The sequence below is a fragment of the Tenrec ecaudatus genome, chromosome 10 (assembly GCF_050624435.1).
Source record: "Tenrec ecaudatus isolate mTenEca1 chromosome 10, mTenEca1.hap1, whole genome shotgun sequence".
Taxonomy (NCBI): Eukaryota; Metazoa; Chordata; class Mammalia; order Afrosoricida; family Tenrecidae; genus Tenrec; species Tenrec ecaudatus.
Window position 1 is genome coordinate 32,413,549 of NC_134539.1, and position 17,380 is coordinate 32,430,928.

The window sequence follows — 17,380 nt, forward strand, 5'->3', positions numbered from 1 at the left end:
TTCCATTTTGACCCAATGTTTATTGTCCTTTTACAACATGTCATTTTTGGTTTAGAAACTGTGTGATTAGTTTTCCAACATTAACTCAAAAGCATGTAAAATAAAATCAACCTACTCTCTATATAAACACCCAGCAATTGTGGCCCCTCACTCTCCTACCCAGATTGGGTAGGAGGGGGAAGAAGGGAGGGCTTGGGCAGCATTGCATTGAATGAAGTGAAGATGCTCTATTGTGGGGTGGCGGTGGTGCATTGGTTCAAATACAGCACAAGTCCCCACACTGTCCCAAACTAGAACAGAAATGGCATAGGCTCAAGGCCCAAATCCCTGTTAAGTCACTTTTCACCTCCCAAATGAAAATCGCTTTTATTTTATCACTTTTGTTTTATATTTTTTGCAAAAGAAAGCTCCATCCAGAGTCTTACTAGCGGAACTGTTCAGATTGAGGAATGGAGCAGGCCGTGGGCGCATCCCTGGTCCCTCTTGGGTGAGGCAACACCCCCCCTAAGGAACAAGGTTCAGTCGGCCAAATTGTTGGCCACCAGCACTTAGCCATACAGGTCATCATCGTTGTCTTCTGTGTATACACTGCCACCTGTGCCGCCTCCACTGCCCTGACTAGGGCCAGCTCCACCCTGGTTCCCTGAAGGGAATCTGTGCATTAAGAAAGAAAACTGAGTTAGGACAGGACCTGCATAGTTTTCCTAAGGACCCCTCTAGTCTCCGTAACCCACCTATCACCTTGTTCAGATAGGCCCTCAGGACACCTTCAACTCTGCCCAATGTCTTCATCCCCGTTACCTGAAGCTGCCAAAGCCCCGGCTCTGCTGAAGGGTCTGGGCAAACATCTCATACTTTCGAATATCATTATCACTGACAGAACGACGGGCAAAGCGCATGGCTTCTTCAAAGTGGTCTCGGCGGATCTCAGGCACTGGATCATCCTCTTCTACTTCCTGTAGGGTTAGTTAGAACAGACCACCAGGGTGAATTAATTAAGGCTCATTTTAAATTCCCTGGTCCTCCCAATCTCACAAGCATCTTACTAGATATCTCCCTGCCTCTCCAATCCAACCTAAGTTTCTAAGCCAATCTTGTCCAAAGTGAGGCATTGCCCTAATAAAAACCTGTCAGGACATTCTAGTAAAGGAAAAACTGAAGAACCAAGAACCAGATCACTGCTAGAGGTGCTAGAAGGTAGAGAGGTGATGACATCACATCTATAGTTACATTATTATACACATCTATAAAAAAGCATGGAAGGCGCCTCCCTCCCCCCTTATTTTCCAAGCTGTTTTGCTTTTGCATTATGCTACTGGTAATGAGTTGCAGGACAATACAATCTTATTTTCTCTTTTAAGTATTTGAGTCTAAAACTCCTGAATCTAAAGAAATATGGTTTGGGGTCATTAATAACGAAAATCTTTCTATCGTCCTTGGAAAGAAAACATATCTGAAAAGTAAATTTTACTACATATAAATTATACGTGCTTCTCAGTGCTCTCCACATCTGGATTACACCCTACCTGGCGGTTACTTTCAATAACAAAGTGTAGCTGTGGGTCCATATTTTACAGAATAGAACTACATTCTAGAGGGTGTTTGTGATTAATCTTGATGGGAGCAGATCACCAGACCTTTAGTACCAACCCAGTAATAAACATCCTCTTAAATCCAGTCAGCACTTTCCAATTCTCACTTTTCTTTGGGGGTTATTATTCACTTCTTTTTACCGCCCAGTTCAAATCCTCTCTCTTCCATTAAGAGGCCACTTTAGTTACTGAGTCCTAGGATCAGTAACCACTTTAGGGGGAAGAAACTAAAGGACTCTTAGATTCCTTTACAAGAGATAAAGAAAATCATTCATCCATTTATTTGCTAAGTCTCTAGTATATGCAATGATACAGTGGAAACCAGTAAGGTGAAAGACTACTGTTATGGAACTTACATGTACACACACACACACAATAAATTTTGTATAAGATTTCAACAAGTCCACGACAGTTCCACAAATCCAGTGTCAGAAGCCCAGCTCTGAAGTTCAACTAAATAAACATCTTCTGAAACAAACAGGTCATCCTTTCAAACCCTACTCTAGGTCATAGTGCAGGCCATGGCTTGGTGTGGAACACTTGCCATATATTGGGGAAAGGATACAGGCTTACCATGGCTGAAGGGTTGGTCTGCCTCTCACGTTCCCGCCTAATCTCACTCTCAATGGATTCACGGATGGCCAGCTTGCAAGCACGCTGGCAAATCTCTGTCAGGTCAGCTCCAGAGAAGCCATTAGTCATCTTAGCCAGGAATTCCAAATCCACATCCTAAGAGAAAAAAAAAGCTGCCTTAGCATCTAGCCTCTTCTCCCTTGGGATCTTTGAGCCTCCCAACTAATTTGTACCATCATCTGTCAATCCATTTGCTTCCAGACTCTAGATCATAACCCCTACCCCAATTGTCTATCCTATCCTCAGAAATTTCCAAAACCAAAGAGCACACTATACTAGCCAGAAAGACTCATGGAAGCTCCTTGTAAGACCTATCTATCACCTTGCACCTGCCTTGGCTACTGGGGACTTGCGCAGGTTGGCCTTGAGGATGGCAACTCGAGACTTCTCATCAGGAAGTGGGATATAGATGAGCTGATCAAGGCGGCCAGGTCGCAGAATAGCAGGATCAATGATATCAGGACGGTTGGTAGCTCCAATGATGAACACATTCTTTTTTGTGGACATGCCATCCATTTCTGTCAGGATCTGGTTGATTACTCGGTCAGCAGCCCCACCACCATCTCCAATGTTACCACCACGGGCTTTGGCAATAGAATCCAGCTCATCAAAGAACAGTACACAGGGAGCAGCCTGACGAGCCTGTAGGAGGAAGAATAAACTTAAGCAGAAGCACAGCTCGTTCATTGTCCAAGCTGAGTTGCCAATGATAAGCTGGTTTTGATTGTCCCAAAACAGTAAGTTATCGACCTCTACCTTGCCCCCAAATGGGTGAAGAGATAGTCTTTTAGCTTACCTTATCAAATATCTCCCTGACATTGGCCTCAGACTCCCCAAACCACATGGTAAGCAGCTCAGGACCCTTGATAGAGATGAAATTGGCCTGACACTCATTAGCAATGGCTTTGGCCAGCAAGGTTTTCCCACAGCCAGGAGGTCCATAGAACAGTACTCCCTTGGAGGGTGTCATACCAAACTTGAGGAATTTGTCTGGATGCTCCACAGGATACTAGGGAGAAATGAAAAAGAAGTTCAGGACTACCGGTACTTTCAGAACCCTACCCCAACATAAGCATCCCCTCTCCCCGACCCCTTGGTGGGTGTCTCAAATCTATAAATTAGCAGGCTTCTGAGTTATGCCCTCACAATCCTTACAATGAGTGTACTGCCCATGGTAGCAACCACCTTGAACCATAGCACCCTACCTGGACCAGCTCCTGGAGCTCACGTTTGACATCTTCTAGGCCTCCAATGTCCTCCCAGGTCACCTGTGGCACCTCCACCACAGTTTCCCTCAATGCCGATGGATTGCTCTGGCTCAGGGCCCACTAAAACAGGGAAGAAACAGCAGAGATGAGACTTCCCAGGGTTGTGTTGAGTTGTGAGTGAATAAATGTGTTTACCTGAGGAGAAGGTATGTAGTCTTACCCGGAAGTCATCCATAGTAACTGCCAGAGAGTTCATGACTTCAGCATCAATGGTCTCATCCTCTAGGTCAATGAGATCCATCTTCTTACGAATGGCCTGTAGAGCAGCTTCCGAGCACAAGGCTGCCAAGTCAGCACCCACGTGTCCATGAGTCTCATTGGCTACCTGAATAGAGAAGATCAACTCACTCTATGACCCAGCTGACTTGGTAGCTCAGAGATGCTAGACTCCTGACCCCCCTCTGGATCTTACGTATTTGAACATATACAAGGAGTCCATTTGACCAGTTGGGCTCTAAGTGCTCAAGCTGAACCTAGAAATAAGAACTGCTCCAACAATTTTGGCTTACTCTAATGCAGCCTGATTGAAAAAAACCTACCAACGCCCTGTATTCGATTCTAAGATTCTTTCCTCCTCTCCAGAAATTAATTTCCGTCTCCTCATACTTCTTATATCCCTATTTGTTCCCTAGAGACAACCTGACTTGTGGCCAGTCCTCAGCACCACTTTACCTGTTCCAGGTCCACATCATCTGCTAACTTCATGTTCTTAGTGTGAATCTGAAGAATCTCCAAGCGTCCTGTAGCATCAGGGATTCCAATATCTACCTCTCTGTCAAAGCGACCTGTGGGGCAGTGTATGCAGTCAGGGTTCATTTCTTGTCCAGAAGGAGAAAGCCAAAGGTGACAAGCCACCCTAGTTTGCCCAGAACTGTCCTGATTTTAACACTGAAAAAGGCTCATGTCCTGGCAAACTCCTCAATCTCCAAGCAGCCAGGACAGCTGTGATCATCCTAGATAGGTCAGATGATGAGGAAAAAGACTCTTATGACTTATTGCTACAAAATATTACAAGAAATTCTTAAAACTGGGTGACTTAGTTCACATAAAGGAGGTGGGAAGAGATTATACACAGAATTTTAACTTCCCTGTAAGTAAGGACTGGGAGAAAGACCAGGTTTTCCACTCCTGTACTAAGTTACTCTTGGAAACCCAGAAGGATAGTTCTACCCTGTCTTATAGAGTCACTATAAGTAGAATTGACAGAACAATGAAATAAAGGTCAAGGTTGAAATTTGGGACCCATACCAAATCTCCGTAGGGCTGGGTCAATGCTGTTGGGTCTGTTGGTTGCTGCCATGACAATCACATGTGCTCTCTGCTTTAAGCCATCCATGAGGGTCAACAACTGTGACACAATACGTCGCTCTACCTCCCCATGAGTCTGTTAGGACAGAATGTCTGGTCAGAAGTGAAGTCAGGACCTGTCAACCCCACCCTCCCTTTGGGAAGTTCTTACTTTCTCTCTTTTGGGAGCAATGGCATCTAGCTCATCAATGAAGATAATAGCAGGAGCATTTTTCTCAGCCTCCTCAAAGGCTTTACGAAGGTTGCTTTCAGACTCACCAGCCAATTTGCTCATAATCTCAGGACCTAAAGGGATACAAAATAAAGCAATAACAAAACCACTTCTTCCCCGTTCTCAAAAAATCAGATATCTTACTCGCCTGGTACAGAGGGACTGTGTGAGAAAGTGGTAGTTATCACCTCTGTTGACCTTGTCCCAGTTACTTTTCTCACAAAATATGAAAATGTAAAATGCTCTTGGACCTCTATCAGCTAAAGTATCATTCCCAGAGCTAGCTGGCCTCATCCATTTGCCCAAAGTATGGGCCTTTTGATTTCTAACATTTTAGTGGCTATTGAGTCAGTCCCTCATGCACAATGGAACCAGACTAAAAGTTGTCCGAGTCCCATGCTATTCCAATGATTGGTTGTGGATCGATCACTGTCACCCACAAGGTTTTCACACATGGACATTTCTAGGTAGACTGCTGGGTCTTACCATTAATCAAGAAGAAGAAGGCTCCAGTCTCATTTGCTACAGCTCGAGCAATTAGGGTCTTCCCTGTCCCAGGAGGCCCATAAAGCAGGATTCCCCGAGGCGGCTGAAGGCCAATACAAGAAAATAATTAGGTTCAGGTTGTTACACATTCCTCCAACCCTGTTGTGAGCCTTTGAGCCAATTCTAATACAAAGTTAACTTACAGGGCAGAGTTGAATTACCCTGTAGGGTTTCCTAGAATGCAATCTGGGTTCTGTTCTAAACTGGAAGCGTGTCTAAGAACTAGAGTCTCAGGGGTTCCACCAGCCTATTTTTTATGACTTGAATCTTACTGCATTCTCCCCACCACCCATTCATTCTGCCCAAGACGCCCTACTATAATCCTGCTCAGAATGGTTGGTAGTGGTTGGGTAGCTGGACAAAACCTAGTTCTTCTGGGCCTCAGCCTAGTGGAGGCTGTGGTCCATTAGATCGTTGAACCCATTGTTTCCTGGAGTCTTTTGCTTCACTCTTCTTTGCTCCAAATAACAGTTACATCTTAGATGTAACTAACAGTTACATCTTAGATGACTGCTTGTAAGCTTTTAAAGCTGCTCACACACCAAGTAGGTTGTGCATTGTCACTGTGGAACTGTATTATGCCCTTTGATCTAGATGTCCTGTAGTCTTAAGTTCCCTAGCCTGGTGACTCATCCTTCAAAGTATTTGATTATGGCTAGGTTGCTATCAGGATTTTCTGCCCCTGTATGCTCCACTACATCCATGGGTATATTTGCAGCAGTTAAGTACATACATGTGCAAATAAACTCTGCCATACCTACGTACACTTGTGACACACTCCCCCCTTCACCTCACCTCATGTGTTTCCCTTGCATGTTTACCTATGTACCTGCTGGCTGATTGACTTCTACTACAGAACAACAGGATAATGAAGGCAACAGTATTTACTGTTGCTGCATTTTACTCTTGTGAAATTCCCAGTGTCTTCCTTTGCCTTAGTTGTGTGCTGAACTTCCCCATATTCATTGATTACCATACAGACTGGTGTATAAGCTGAGTTTTTTCCAGCACATTTTTAATGCAGTTTTTGTGGTAAAATTAGGTACCTCTGCTGATCTACAGGCTGGCTTATACTCGAGTATATACAGCTTATTTCCAGGTTGTAATCTTAATAGGAGCACAATCACCAGGTCTTTTCTCCCACAGAACCACTGGTAGGTTTGAACCACCCATCTTTCAGTTAGCAGTCAAGAGCTTAACTGTGTGTCTCCAGGGTCTTCTAATCCTAACCACTCAAGATGACTAGTGTTCTAGAAGGGAAGACTCGGGGCTCAACCCTGGTACCAACTAAGAATGGACATTTGACAGGAAATGCATGGAAAACCGTTTACTTAGAGCCAATTTAATGATTAAATTAAATTGACAAGATTAATGACTACATCTTGTACTAAGAGCAGAGAAACTGCCTTAAACTGTTCTGAGTCCATCTGAAGATACTGAGTAGAGGAATACTCCACTTTGTGGACAGATGACCAGACACCCTACCTATGGGGTTAAGAAAGGAGGGCCTTTGTTGCCAGAGGGTGATTCACTCCAGCAGTCAGTCCTCTAATCTATCATCCTTTCATGACTGATCCAACCACATATTTTCCGTTTTGAGGCCATCTTTCCTGTGGCCTCATCGAAAGATGAAAACCTTGGCAAAAGTTTTTGTGTGATGTACTCTGCATGTGAAGTATTAATGTCCTCCTCAGTGGCTCCTATGACATGGCAATGAGAAGTCACATTACATTGTAGTTCAACCATTGGGTCTACTTCTCTATCGAATAGCAGTGTTCTAGACAGGTTGGCAAACAAAAGATTTGCTTTCATATTAAGAATTCTTACAGCTTCGAAGAAACAGCCCTATCTTCCCCCCAAGGGTGGCACTTGAACTTGAATTGACAACGGGTTTGGCTTTTGATTTTTTTTTAAGGCATGTGACGGACTTTCTGGCCTGGCCTGTTCTAGACTATCAGTAGCTCTTAAGAATTTAAAGCCCAGGCCGATTCCCTTTGAACACTGCATCCCTGCTACGCCAGGCAGCAGAGGGAGGAAGCCCTAGCTCGAGCTAGCTAATAAACTACTTTTGCATCTCAACTGGTCATGATTATTGCGCGCGTCCAGGTAAGCTCACCTTCCTTCCCCGAATCTATTATTTGGGGACTCGTCCAGGATTGGGGATTGAGACCACGGGCCCTGCTGCGGGCGCATGGATCAACCTTGAAGTAGGAGGTTTTTTGTTTTTTTTTCTTTTCTTTTCTAAAATTCTGTCCGAACACATTTGTGGGTGGCACCGTTAACTGGGACCAGAATACGATCAAGGCGGAAGCGCCAGAGCGGTCACACTGGTCGGATCAGAGTGGGAGACGTCCTCCTATTCCCTGGTAAGTTCCGGTTAGAGTCCGGACCTTATCATGATTTAGCATTTTTTGCCAGAAGCCATGTGGAGACCCCCACCAACCTGAGATGATTTCTCCTTCACTGACTTGGCTTTGGCCCTACTTTGGGTCTCGGTCTCATTTTGTCTCTTTTGTGAGATGGTGTAAGATTTTTGGATTGGTGGTGCACATAGTATAATGTTGGAGCTGTGAGCTTTGACAGCACAGGGGAGGTATGTTTTCTTGATGAGCACTGACCATTTAATTAAAATTCTCTTTATACACGGGGAAAAAAAAAGAATTTAAAGTCCACTGTAAACTCACAGAATGTAATACAATAAAATCTATGAAAGCCGGGCCCTACATAAAGCTGAAACCTGCCAGGGAAGGGAAATTCAAATAAAAACCTATATGTTATAAACAAATGACAAATGCAAGACTGCATGCATCCTGTTAAAGGGAGAAAGCACTTACATGTTGAGCTCTGGTTCTCATGGATTTCACTGTACCTCTAATCCAAGGTATGAATGACAAGAAATGTTATTAATTCATCACATCCCTGTATTTAATTCCACAAGAACCAGCAATACTCACCTTCACACCAATTGCCTTAAAGAGTGCAGGATGTCTGAGAGGCAGCTCCACCATTTCCTTTATCTGAGCTAACTGTTTCCTGCAGCCACCAATATCATCATAGCCTACTTCATTCAAGGACTCTTCTTCATCCTGAATTTGGGGACAAAGAAAAGGAGAAGGCAGGAATAGTAACAAAATTCGAGTTTCAGCAAATCCTTGTATTACCTGCTATGGAGAAATCTACTGCATTGAGTAGAAAGACTCTCCACTGAGGGTATCCTTCCCTCACAGAACTCTGCAAATCCCATGGCAAAATTTCCAGCAAAGCCCTTTCCTCTCATATTGTCCTTGGTCTTATTAGGAAGGGAACCTGGAGCTGGAAGTCCTATGCCATCAGTTCCATTTGTTTAAAAACTCTCCCAATCACTTGAATTATATTGGGTGCCATCTAGAATTCTTAAATTATTGGTATTAGATACTTTCAAGAAACACAGAAATGACTACCTTGGACTCTTACCAGCCTCTAGAAACTATCCAAGAACACCCGAGCTTGACAGCTACGCCATGACCACCCAATCGACACATCAGAAACCAGAGACCAGGAGGAGAACTCACCTCTCGTTTGATAGGCTCCCCTTCACAGTGGATGACTGTGTCAGGAGCAACAATGCAGTAAGGACTGGGATCTGTTTCTACCACTTTGAATTCAACAGCACGCATTCCTCCCCGGACAAGAAAAATGTCTCCTACAAAAGCAAGGAGTACAAGTGCAGTTAGAGGTGTAAATTATAAAATCAGGTAAGAATTTTCACCAGAAACTGGTGTCTAGGAGACAAGCTTACATATACTGCTTCCCTGCCCCATACCCCTCTTATTGAACATCCAATAAGAGAAAGTTAATCTGTGATTCAGCCCTCTGCCACTTACAAGCCCCTATAGTTTGGACTTATGGGGCAAAGATTAACCCAGGCTTTCACTAGACCAGTGATGCATCTATGCTATATAAACTTTGTACTCTGACAGTCAACACAAACCATCTCCTCTTTCAGAGAACAGCTTAACCCCCTCTTGCAGGAGTCTAAATAAAAGTGAAAGCAAGAAACCCAGAAAATACATGAGCATGTATGTATGATGTATGCACATGTAAAAGAATGACATGGGGGGGAGTGTTCTAAAATTTATATAGTAATGACTATATAATTCTTCATATGATTGAAGGATTGAACAATTAAAAGTGTATGCTATGTAAATTACATGCCAATAAAACTGAAAAACAAAAAGAATTACAAAAGTGTTCAAACCCTACAGTTAACCATCCTCAATTCAATATCTAGAATTCTCTCACCTTTTCGGATGGGTCGGTAAGCTTCCAGGAAGTACGGCTTAAGGTATACCTCAAAGAGATTGCCAGTGATGCCTTCCACTGTGTCATCGATGGGCAGCACATGGATACGTTTGCCGTACTTCACATCAGGGCATGGCTGAATGCTGAGGATGACAAGCAGACTCCACATTACCAACCACACTGCAGCCCCAAGCACTGGGTGTCCGAAAGGGCCTGGCACAGAGAGCCAACAATGAGCGAAAAAGAAAAGGCAGGGATGGCTTTAGGTGAAGAGAGGAAGGAGAATATGGACAGAGAACAAGCCAAGCAGAACTAAGACAAGTCACACTGAAGGAGGGTCGTTAGGGGAACTATAAGAGGCCGATAGAGCAAGTCACACATTGGGAACCCAAAAAGAAAATATACGGAGGGCTTCAGTTAGATATATCCAGGGGTGATCCCTTCTGGCTAATCTTGGTGTTCCAGCATTTTAATATTACAAGAAAAGCCTTCATTTGACAAGTATCAAACCAGGTGGTCAGAGTACCCTCAATGGACTAACACACTCCTAGAAGCTTGATTCAGCCTGGCTCCAACACTACCTCTCTTCTGGATTAACAAAAGACTTGTTAGGCTCCCACCTTCCTTGGCCACATCCTTTACCCCAGCCCGAACATTAGCAAACTGATGCAGACAAAAGCAGTAATAACTTCTGGGGATCACGTAGCAGACGTGGTTCTCAAACGGTATTCTAAACATGGTCTCAGGTGTGATGTTAAACTGCTAACAGGTAAAAATGAAGGTGCTAAGAAAGTCAAAGGAAGGCTAACTTGTCCAAAGTCTTAAAGTAGAACTAAACCTAAACACTTCCCGGAAGCACAAATCTTCCTGATTCACTTCTCTCTCTCTCTCCCTCTCTCTCTTTTTAAATAGCTACCAAGACTTCTGTGGTAGTTCAGCTTAAAAAGCAGGTTGCCTCTGGTCTCCCATCCCTGAGAGGCCACGGACTCCATCCTCACCTGATAACATCCCCTAGACGTACGCGAAGATTATTCCGAACAACTCTGTTCATCCGAATCTTCTCATCTGAACACGTGTCATCAGAAAGGACAATACACACGGCTTCCCGCCTCTTCTTTCCTTTCAGCAACACTGTGTCACCTCGGAACAACTGCAGCTCATCCATCTTGGGCTGAGGAAAGAAGGTTAAGGCCTTTGGGTCACTGGGCAGAAAGGGGGAGGGCAGCAGGCCCAGAGGTTGGGATTCCCAATAAACCCTACTCTACCTGTGGCCACTGCAAAAAAAAAAAAAAAAAGGAGGGTGGGTGATAGAAGAAACCTGGGAAAAGAAAGACTAAATTGCAGACCCAACTTACTTGGGACAAGGACACCACACTGTTGTCCTCATTGATGGCTTCATCAACAATTAACCGATTGGGACGGTTCTTCTGTTTAAGAATAGCTGTTGATAAATCATCACCTTTTGAACTAGAAAGAGGAAATTAAGTCAATTTTAATATACACTCCACAGCCCAAGAGGCCCCACTAATCTCTAAACTGCAGTTAAGAAAGAAAAAAAAAAAAGGTGATTGGATACATTAAGTTGTCCCTACACCAAAAACCTTAGATGAGAAAGTCATGAGGGGGTAATATCTAGGGCATCTCCACTCCAGCAATTCTTGCTATACCAGGCACTGATGTCCCAGCTGTTAAGGCCCAACAATGGGAAAACTACAGCCTAAGAGAACATCAAAGGGGGACCAAACCTGTAGACAGTACACTGTGGTTTTATGTATAGATTCTGTAAAAGCCCCCAATAAAATGATTTTTTAAAAAGAAAATAAAAAGTCATTAAAATGTAGGGCTCTTTAGTTAAGATTTACTAAACCAAAATCCTAATGCTGGCTGAGTGAGATCCTGGGCAAGATTTTTAACCTCTCTGGACAGTAATGTCTTCATCTGAAAGACGAAGACTATAATAGCTACCTTACAGGGTTACTGTCTAAAGTACGACAAGGACTATAAAGTGCTCTACACAATGACTGGCACATGGTGTATTGCTGCTTACCAGGACTACTAACATTAGCTTGGAGATTAAAGACACTTCCTCTTCCTCAGAGGTAGTAGATTCACACACACACACACACGTACAGAGCATTGCAGCATGTAAAGCCCAAGCTCTTTCTGTGCCAACTTTCCCACAAAATGAATTGAGCCCCCAACTCCCACCATGTCTGGAGACAGATGAAGCAATTTAATTTCATTAGCACTTATCCTCCTTAAAGGCTATACTGAATGCCAGACTTTCACATTTGGGGGAGGAGGAAAAAAAACATTAAAAAGATATGAACCTTCCAGAGAGAGGATCAAGCTCAAAAGCAGCTTCACTGTAATCTTTCACACAGGCACACAACTCCACTGAGGAAGCTCAAAGGGTCAAAACCCAAACCAAATCCCTTTCCCTTAGAAAAAAACAGTCTCTACTACTTCCTGGAAACTTAAGATCATTCGCTCCTAATGACAATTTCTTACCTAGGTCATTTCTAGCCTCTCACTTTTGGGTGGCAAGTTAGTGGAGGAAGAGAGGTCAACCAGGGTTAATGTTACAGCCAAAGGCACCACCACCAAGAAAAATGTCAAGATGCCTCTAGCCATCAGGTATACTCGTATCTGCCTACCACTCTGGCGGCGGAGATGAGTGGTGTGCCCTCCCCTCAGGAAAAGACCTCTCAGTTACCCATCTAACTACCAAAGGGGGTAGTCTCTACAACAGCTGGGCCTGGGAACAAGGAGCACTTCTGAAGGCCTATGGGACATCCTCCATTGTCTTCTGCATGAGTCAGGTCCTTTCCAGAAATTCAATAGGTCAAAGGAGGACTTGGAAGGAATTCAGGTTAAGTCATCAAGATATGCATTTAGAAATGGCCACTGATGCCAGGTTCCAAGAATTTGTAGTATTGAAAACAAAACACTGGAGAACCTCAGAAAATATCTTAAGGACTAGTTAGTGGCCATCCTACACCTAACTCAGAATCTAGAGAAAAAGGCACGTCTCTCCAAAAATGAAACTCTTCAAAGGCCAAGCAAGGGCTGATTTGCCTGAGAGTTTCAGTAGCTGCAGCTTTGGATTCGAAACTAAGTGAGCTACGTGGTCAGGTTTCATCTGACGCTTTTTATGAGGGATTGCGGTGGAACCAAAAAAAGTCTCGGGGTCCAGTTTCAACTTTGGGGGCACCGGTATGCGGGTGTTTGAAGAATCGGGACCACGTAGGCGCCAATCCCGAAGGCCCGTAAAATATGCGCTGCTGCGGTTCGAAATTCAACACCAAACTCAAGAGCACGGGAAGCACCCTCTTCCGGGTCACAAAGGCGAGCGCGGCTGCCCGAGGCTTGCTCTCTCTCAGGCCTGGAGTCGGAGAAAGGCCGACAGAGAACGCAAGGCCCTGGGTCGCCGGGGATGCCGAGCCGGGGCCGGGCCGGGCCGCCGAGAGCTTCCCCGAGCTCGCCCGGCCTGTCCCCGCCCGGCCTCCGCCCGGTCACACGGCCGCCGAAGCCTTCACGTGGGCCCGAGTCCACGCCCACCGGGCCCGGCCGGGGACTCCGGCACGCGGCGCCTGCTCTCTCCGGGGACCCCCAGCCTCCGGGGTGGGGTTTGGCCGGTAGCTGGTGGGTGCCCCAGCGCGCCGGGCTCCGCGCCGGCCCGCGGGCCGGCAGCCCTCACCGAACCCGGCCGGCCGTTCCCACAGAGCCAATCGGGCCGGCCGGGGCCTGCATGACACAGCACGATCCGGCCCAGGCCCCGACCCGGCCCAACGCAAGCCCCGCCTCGAGGAGCGCGGTGCGCAGCCAGGCCGCCCAGACCCGCCGCCCCTCGTTCGCCCCTGCCTCTCCTTCCATCGCTCCCTCCCCACCCCTGCCTCCACCGCACTCGCCCGGCGCCGGGCCTGGCCTACCCACCGCGGTGCGGCCCGGCCAGCCGGCGCGCGCCCCCGCAGCGGGCGGGCGCGCGCCCCCACACACTCACTCAGCTCCGGAGGCCATGGCGCGCGCCTCTCCCGGCCGGCGGCTGTGGCGGCCCACGGGTAACGGCTACGAGGGGCAGCGGGCTACCGACTAGGCCGAGGTTCGGCTCTCCAGACGGGAGGGTGGGCGGGGGTCGATCAGCCGCGACAAACCAGCCAGCGACTTCCCTCTCGCTTTCCCCCAGCAGCACTGGGGCGGTGGGCCGGCGGGAGACGCTGGCTCCGGATCCCTGAGGGGCTGCAACGACTACTCAAACGACGGCAGCAGACGCTTCTCCGAGACTGAGGCGAGAAGAGCCGAATCATCGGAAGGAGAGCCGCTCTCACCTCAGCCAATCACTGCCTAGCCCTGAAAGCGCAGCCCGCCTCTCCGCGCCTCTCCCCAGCAACCCGCGGGCTAGAGCCAATCAGAAAATTCGTTTGCGACCAGACTCCCGCCTCTGGGATGCAACACGCCTAGTAACGCCAAGTCAATTGGCCGCCACGCTACGCTTCCTCGACGGAATGGAATTCTTAGCCAATCAATGAGAAGGATGGGGCCAGATCGGCTGGCGAGAGGCGAACCTTTAAAGCTGGGAGGCGGACTCTCCCACTTGGCTCGAGCTCATTGGCTCCGGAGCCTATCCTCCTGGAAGAACCTGGCACAATGGATTGAACCCTTATATCAGAGTAGCCCTACTCTTGTCAAGCATGGGGTCCCCTGGAGTTGGAATCGACTCGTCGGCAACTAGCAATATTAGTCTAGTTCTGTTGTGATAACCTGCACATCCATCATCTTCCAAACCGGAGGATCTTCTATCAGAAAGCATTCTTTTCCCCCTAACCTATGGACCTAGTTCCTAACCTCCTCTATTATCGTTGTTTCCTCTTGTAACTAAGCCCACAAGCTTTACCGTTCATCGGAGCTTGGGAACGTGTGTTCCCCTCACTGCAGGGGATTAAATGGGTGCCATGGGGGAAGGAATAGAACTTAAGAGAGGGGTCAAAGGACGACCACAGAACGAATACCCAATTAATGAGAACTCTTAGGAGTTTCGTTTCTGAGCGCTAAATTTGCAGGAAGCTATGGTTTACAGTAAAAGCCCTAAATCCACTTTAGAGTTTCCACAGAAATTCAATCTCCACTGAATTCTGACCATTTAAGGAAGCAATGTGAATATCCTGGCCCTTGGGCAACTTGTCTGGGTATGTCCCAGTTGGGATTTGGATATCAATTTCCAAAAGGGAGATCCCTGGCCCAATATTGTAAACTCTTCTACCACGCATAATATATGTATCCCAATCATGGTCCCTTTCCCATTTCTGTAGTCCCGCCTGCAACTGTGAGGTAGAAGTGTCCTTTATGGTGACAGTTTCCCTTATCTTCATGCCCTAATTACAGTGCTCAGCTCTTGTAAATCCTTGGACACCATTTTGCCTCATCCAATGATCTCCCTCATCTGGATGAATTATTCATCCTGTTTAACACTTAATAAGTGTTGTCTCTATAAATATGTTGGAATTTGGCATTTCTTTTCTTCCCTGAGCAGAACCCTTGCCATTTGTTTTAGGATACAAAAGATACTCTGTCCCAAAATATACTGTAAGAACATTTACTAAGAGACAAAGACACACGTCATCTAGTTGAGGGAGGCCTTTTGCACAAGGCTGAGAGGGCGTAAGAGGAGTCACAATTGGGAAGCTAGATAAATAAAGCAGGGGAGGCAAAGGAAACAAAAAAGCTGGTCCAGGGCCTTCCAACTGACAGTCAAGGCAAGGCTGGTAAGGCAGGACTCATGATGATGTCACACACACACACGCACACACGCACACCCCTTACTGTCCCCAATAAAGTGACCTCCATCAAGGACACACACAGGCAAGCCGCTGAGAGACTGCCCCTCTAGGTTGGCTGAAGAGGGGTTGAAGTAATCCACTCTCCAAGGCATTCTGCCTGATGGGGATATGATCTACATCCTTGGTTAGTGTTCAGAAAGAATTCAGTGGAGACTTATCTATTTTCAGACCCTATAAATGGATTTTCAGCTGTCACTGCCATCCAAAGCCTTTTGCAAACCAGGGTGCTCACAACATAAGCTCTAAAATGCATCGAGCAAACTGCTCGCTGTGCTTTAAAATCCAATATCAGCTAACCCAGACTACAATCAATAGGCAGCTCTCAGTGATATGCTGACTCAATTCATTGTTTGCCTCCTACCCCCACGGAGACATTTAACATAGGTAGGGCTGGCTCTAGAATTTGGGATGAGAAAGCAGAGTTACCCTAAAAGACTCAAAGATCTGCCTGTCCTTTCAATACTAAGCACCCACTCCTGCCCCACAGGGCCTGCCAAACCACCACCACTACCCCTCAAACCCAACTCCACCCATCTGTCACTGAGCAAGAGGAACACTGATGGCATAGTGATGACGTGCTGGGCTTTGATCCACAAGGTCCACAGTTTGAAACCACTAGAACAGGGGTCCTCAAACTTTTTAAACAGGGGGCCTGTTCACTGTCCCTTAGACTGTTGGAGAGCTGGACTATAGTTTTTAAAAATATATGAACAAATTCCTATGGGCCCAGGATGAGTCGGCTGCTAAACAGGGCAGGCAGCAGCAGCAAAAACACCGGCGGGGAGGATTAATGTCCTCAGGGGGCTGCATGTGGCCCGAGGGCCGTAGTTTGAGGACCCCTGCACTAGAAGCTCTGCCGAAGGAAGATGAGCTTTCTACTCTCTTAAACAATTATCGTGTCACAGGGACAGTTCTACCTTGTTCTATAGGGTCACGATGAGTCAGCATCAACTCCATGGTAGTCAGTTAGCACAGGGCCCTGACCTTAGTTGTACTTTTCAGCAATGGGAAAGACTAGTCACTGTTTTCTGAGTAATTGTGTGGCAGCCAGAATAGGAACTAAGGGGTTTGTCTCCCCAGTGCCTGCATAAGGGCACAACAAAGGTGTTGGAAAGAAATCAAGCACGTATTAGACACCTATGGAAAGATCCAAACTGAGCATGCTCACACACACCCTCTAAGTCCAGCTACATGACATCGCCCAGTTATGTTTAAACTCAGCCAATGAGGTGGACCAATACTTTCAACCACGGCTCTCCAGCTGGAGGAAATACAAGCCTGCCACAAGACCAAGCCTCTTTGATGCTTTGACTCTTTTCCTCTTGTTCAGGTGTGCTTTTGCAGGTTGGAGGGCAGGGCCGCACACACGCCACCCAGGCCTGAGGCCCAAGCAAGCTCCCTCTCAGGCCCCTTTTGGGATTTCCTGTGAATGCCTGAAACTTCCCTTTTCCTTGTAAAAGTCACTTGCATTACAAATGTGCTTCTGCCACATGAATTCTTTCAGCGTTAAGAACCAAGGTATGCCACTCCAGAAACCTAACATGATTACTGCATTGCTCATGCCCCTCATCAAACTCAGAAGGGAGGAAATGATGTTGTAAGAGGGATATGTTAGATAACTGCACTTGCATTCTGAGGCTAGACTCCTGAAAGCCCTATGGACGAGGGAGAAGGGGGAACTGATAGCTATGACGACTGGATAGC

General features: G+C 46.4%; 1 protein-coding gene across 1 annotated transcript; it reads right to left on the bottom strand.

Moving 5' to 3' along the window:
- Positions 1 to 14,139, bottom strand: VCP (valosin containing protein). Its single transcript, XM_075560081.1, has 17 exons — positions 13,843 to 14,139; positions 11,195 to 11,306; positions 10,838 to 11,010; positions 9,840 to 9,982; positions 9,110 to 9,240; positions 8,513 to 8,644; positions 5,499 to 5,601; positions 4,953 to 5,086; positions 4,742 to 4,877; positions 4,166 to 4,278; positions 3,654 to 3,818; positions 3,431 to 3,553; positions 3,022 to 3,234; positions 2,559 to 2,867; positions 2,166 to 2,321; positions 802 to 956; positions 1 to 654 (listed from the first exon to the last, which is right to left on the bottom strand). The coding sequence occupies exons 1-17, from the start codon at positions 13,857 to 13,859 to the stop codon at positions 549 to 551; spliced, it is 2,421 nt and encodes an 806-aa protein (XP_075416196.1). The 5' UTR covers positions 13,860 to 14,139; the 3' UTR covers positions 1 to 548.
- Between the last annotated feature and the right edge of the window lie 3,241 nt (positions 14,140 to 17,380).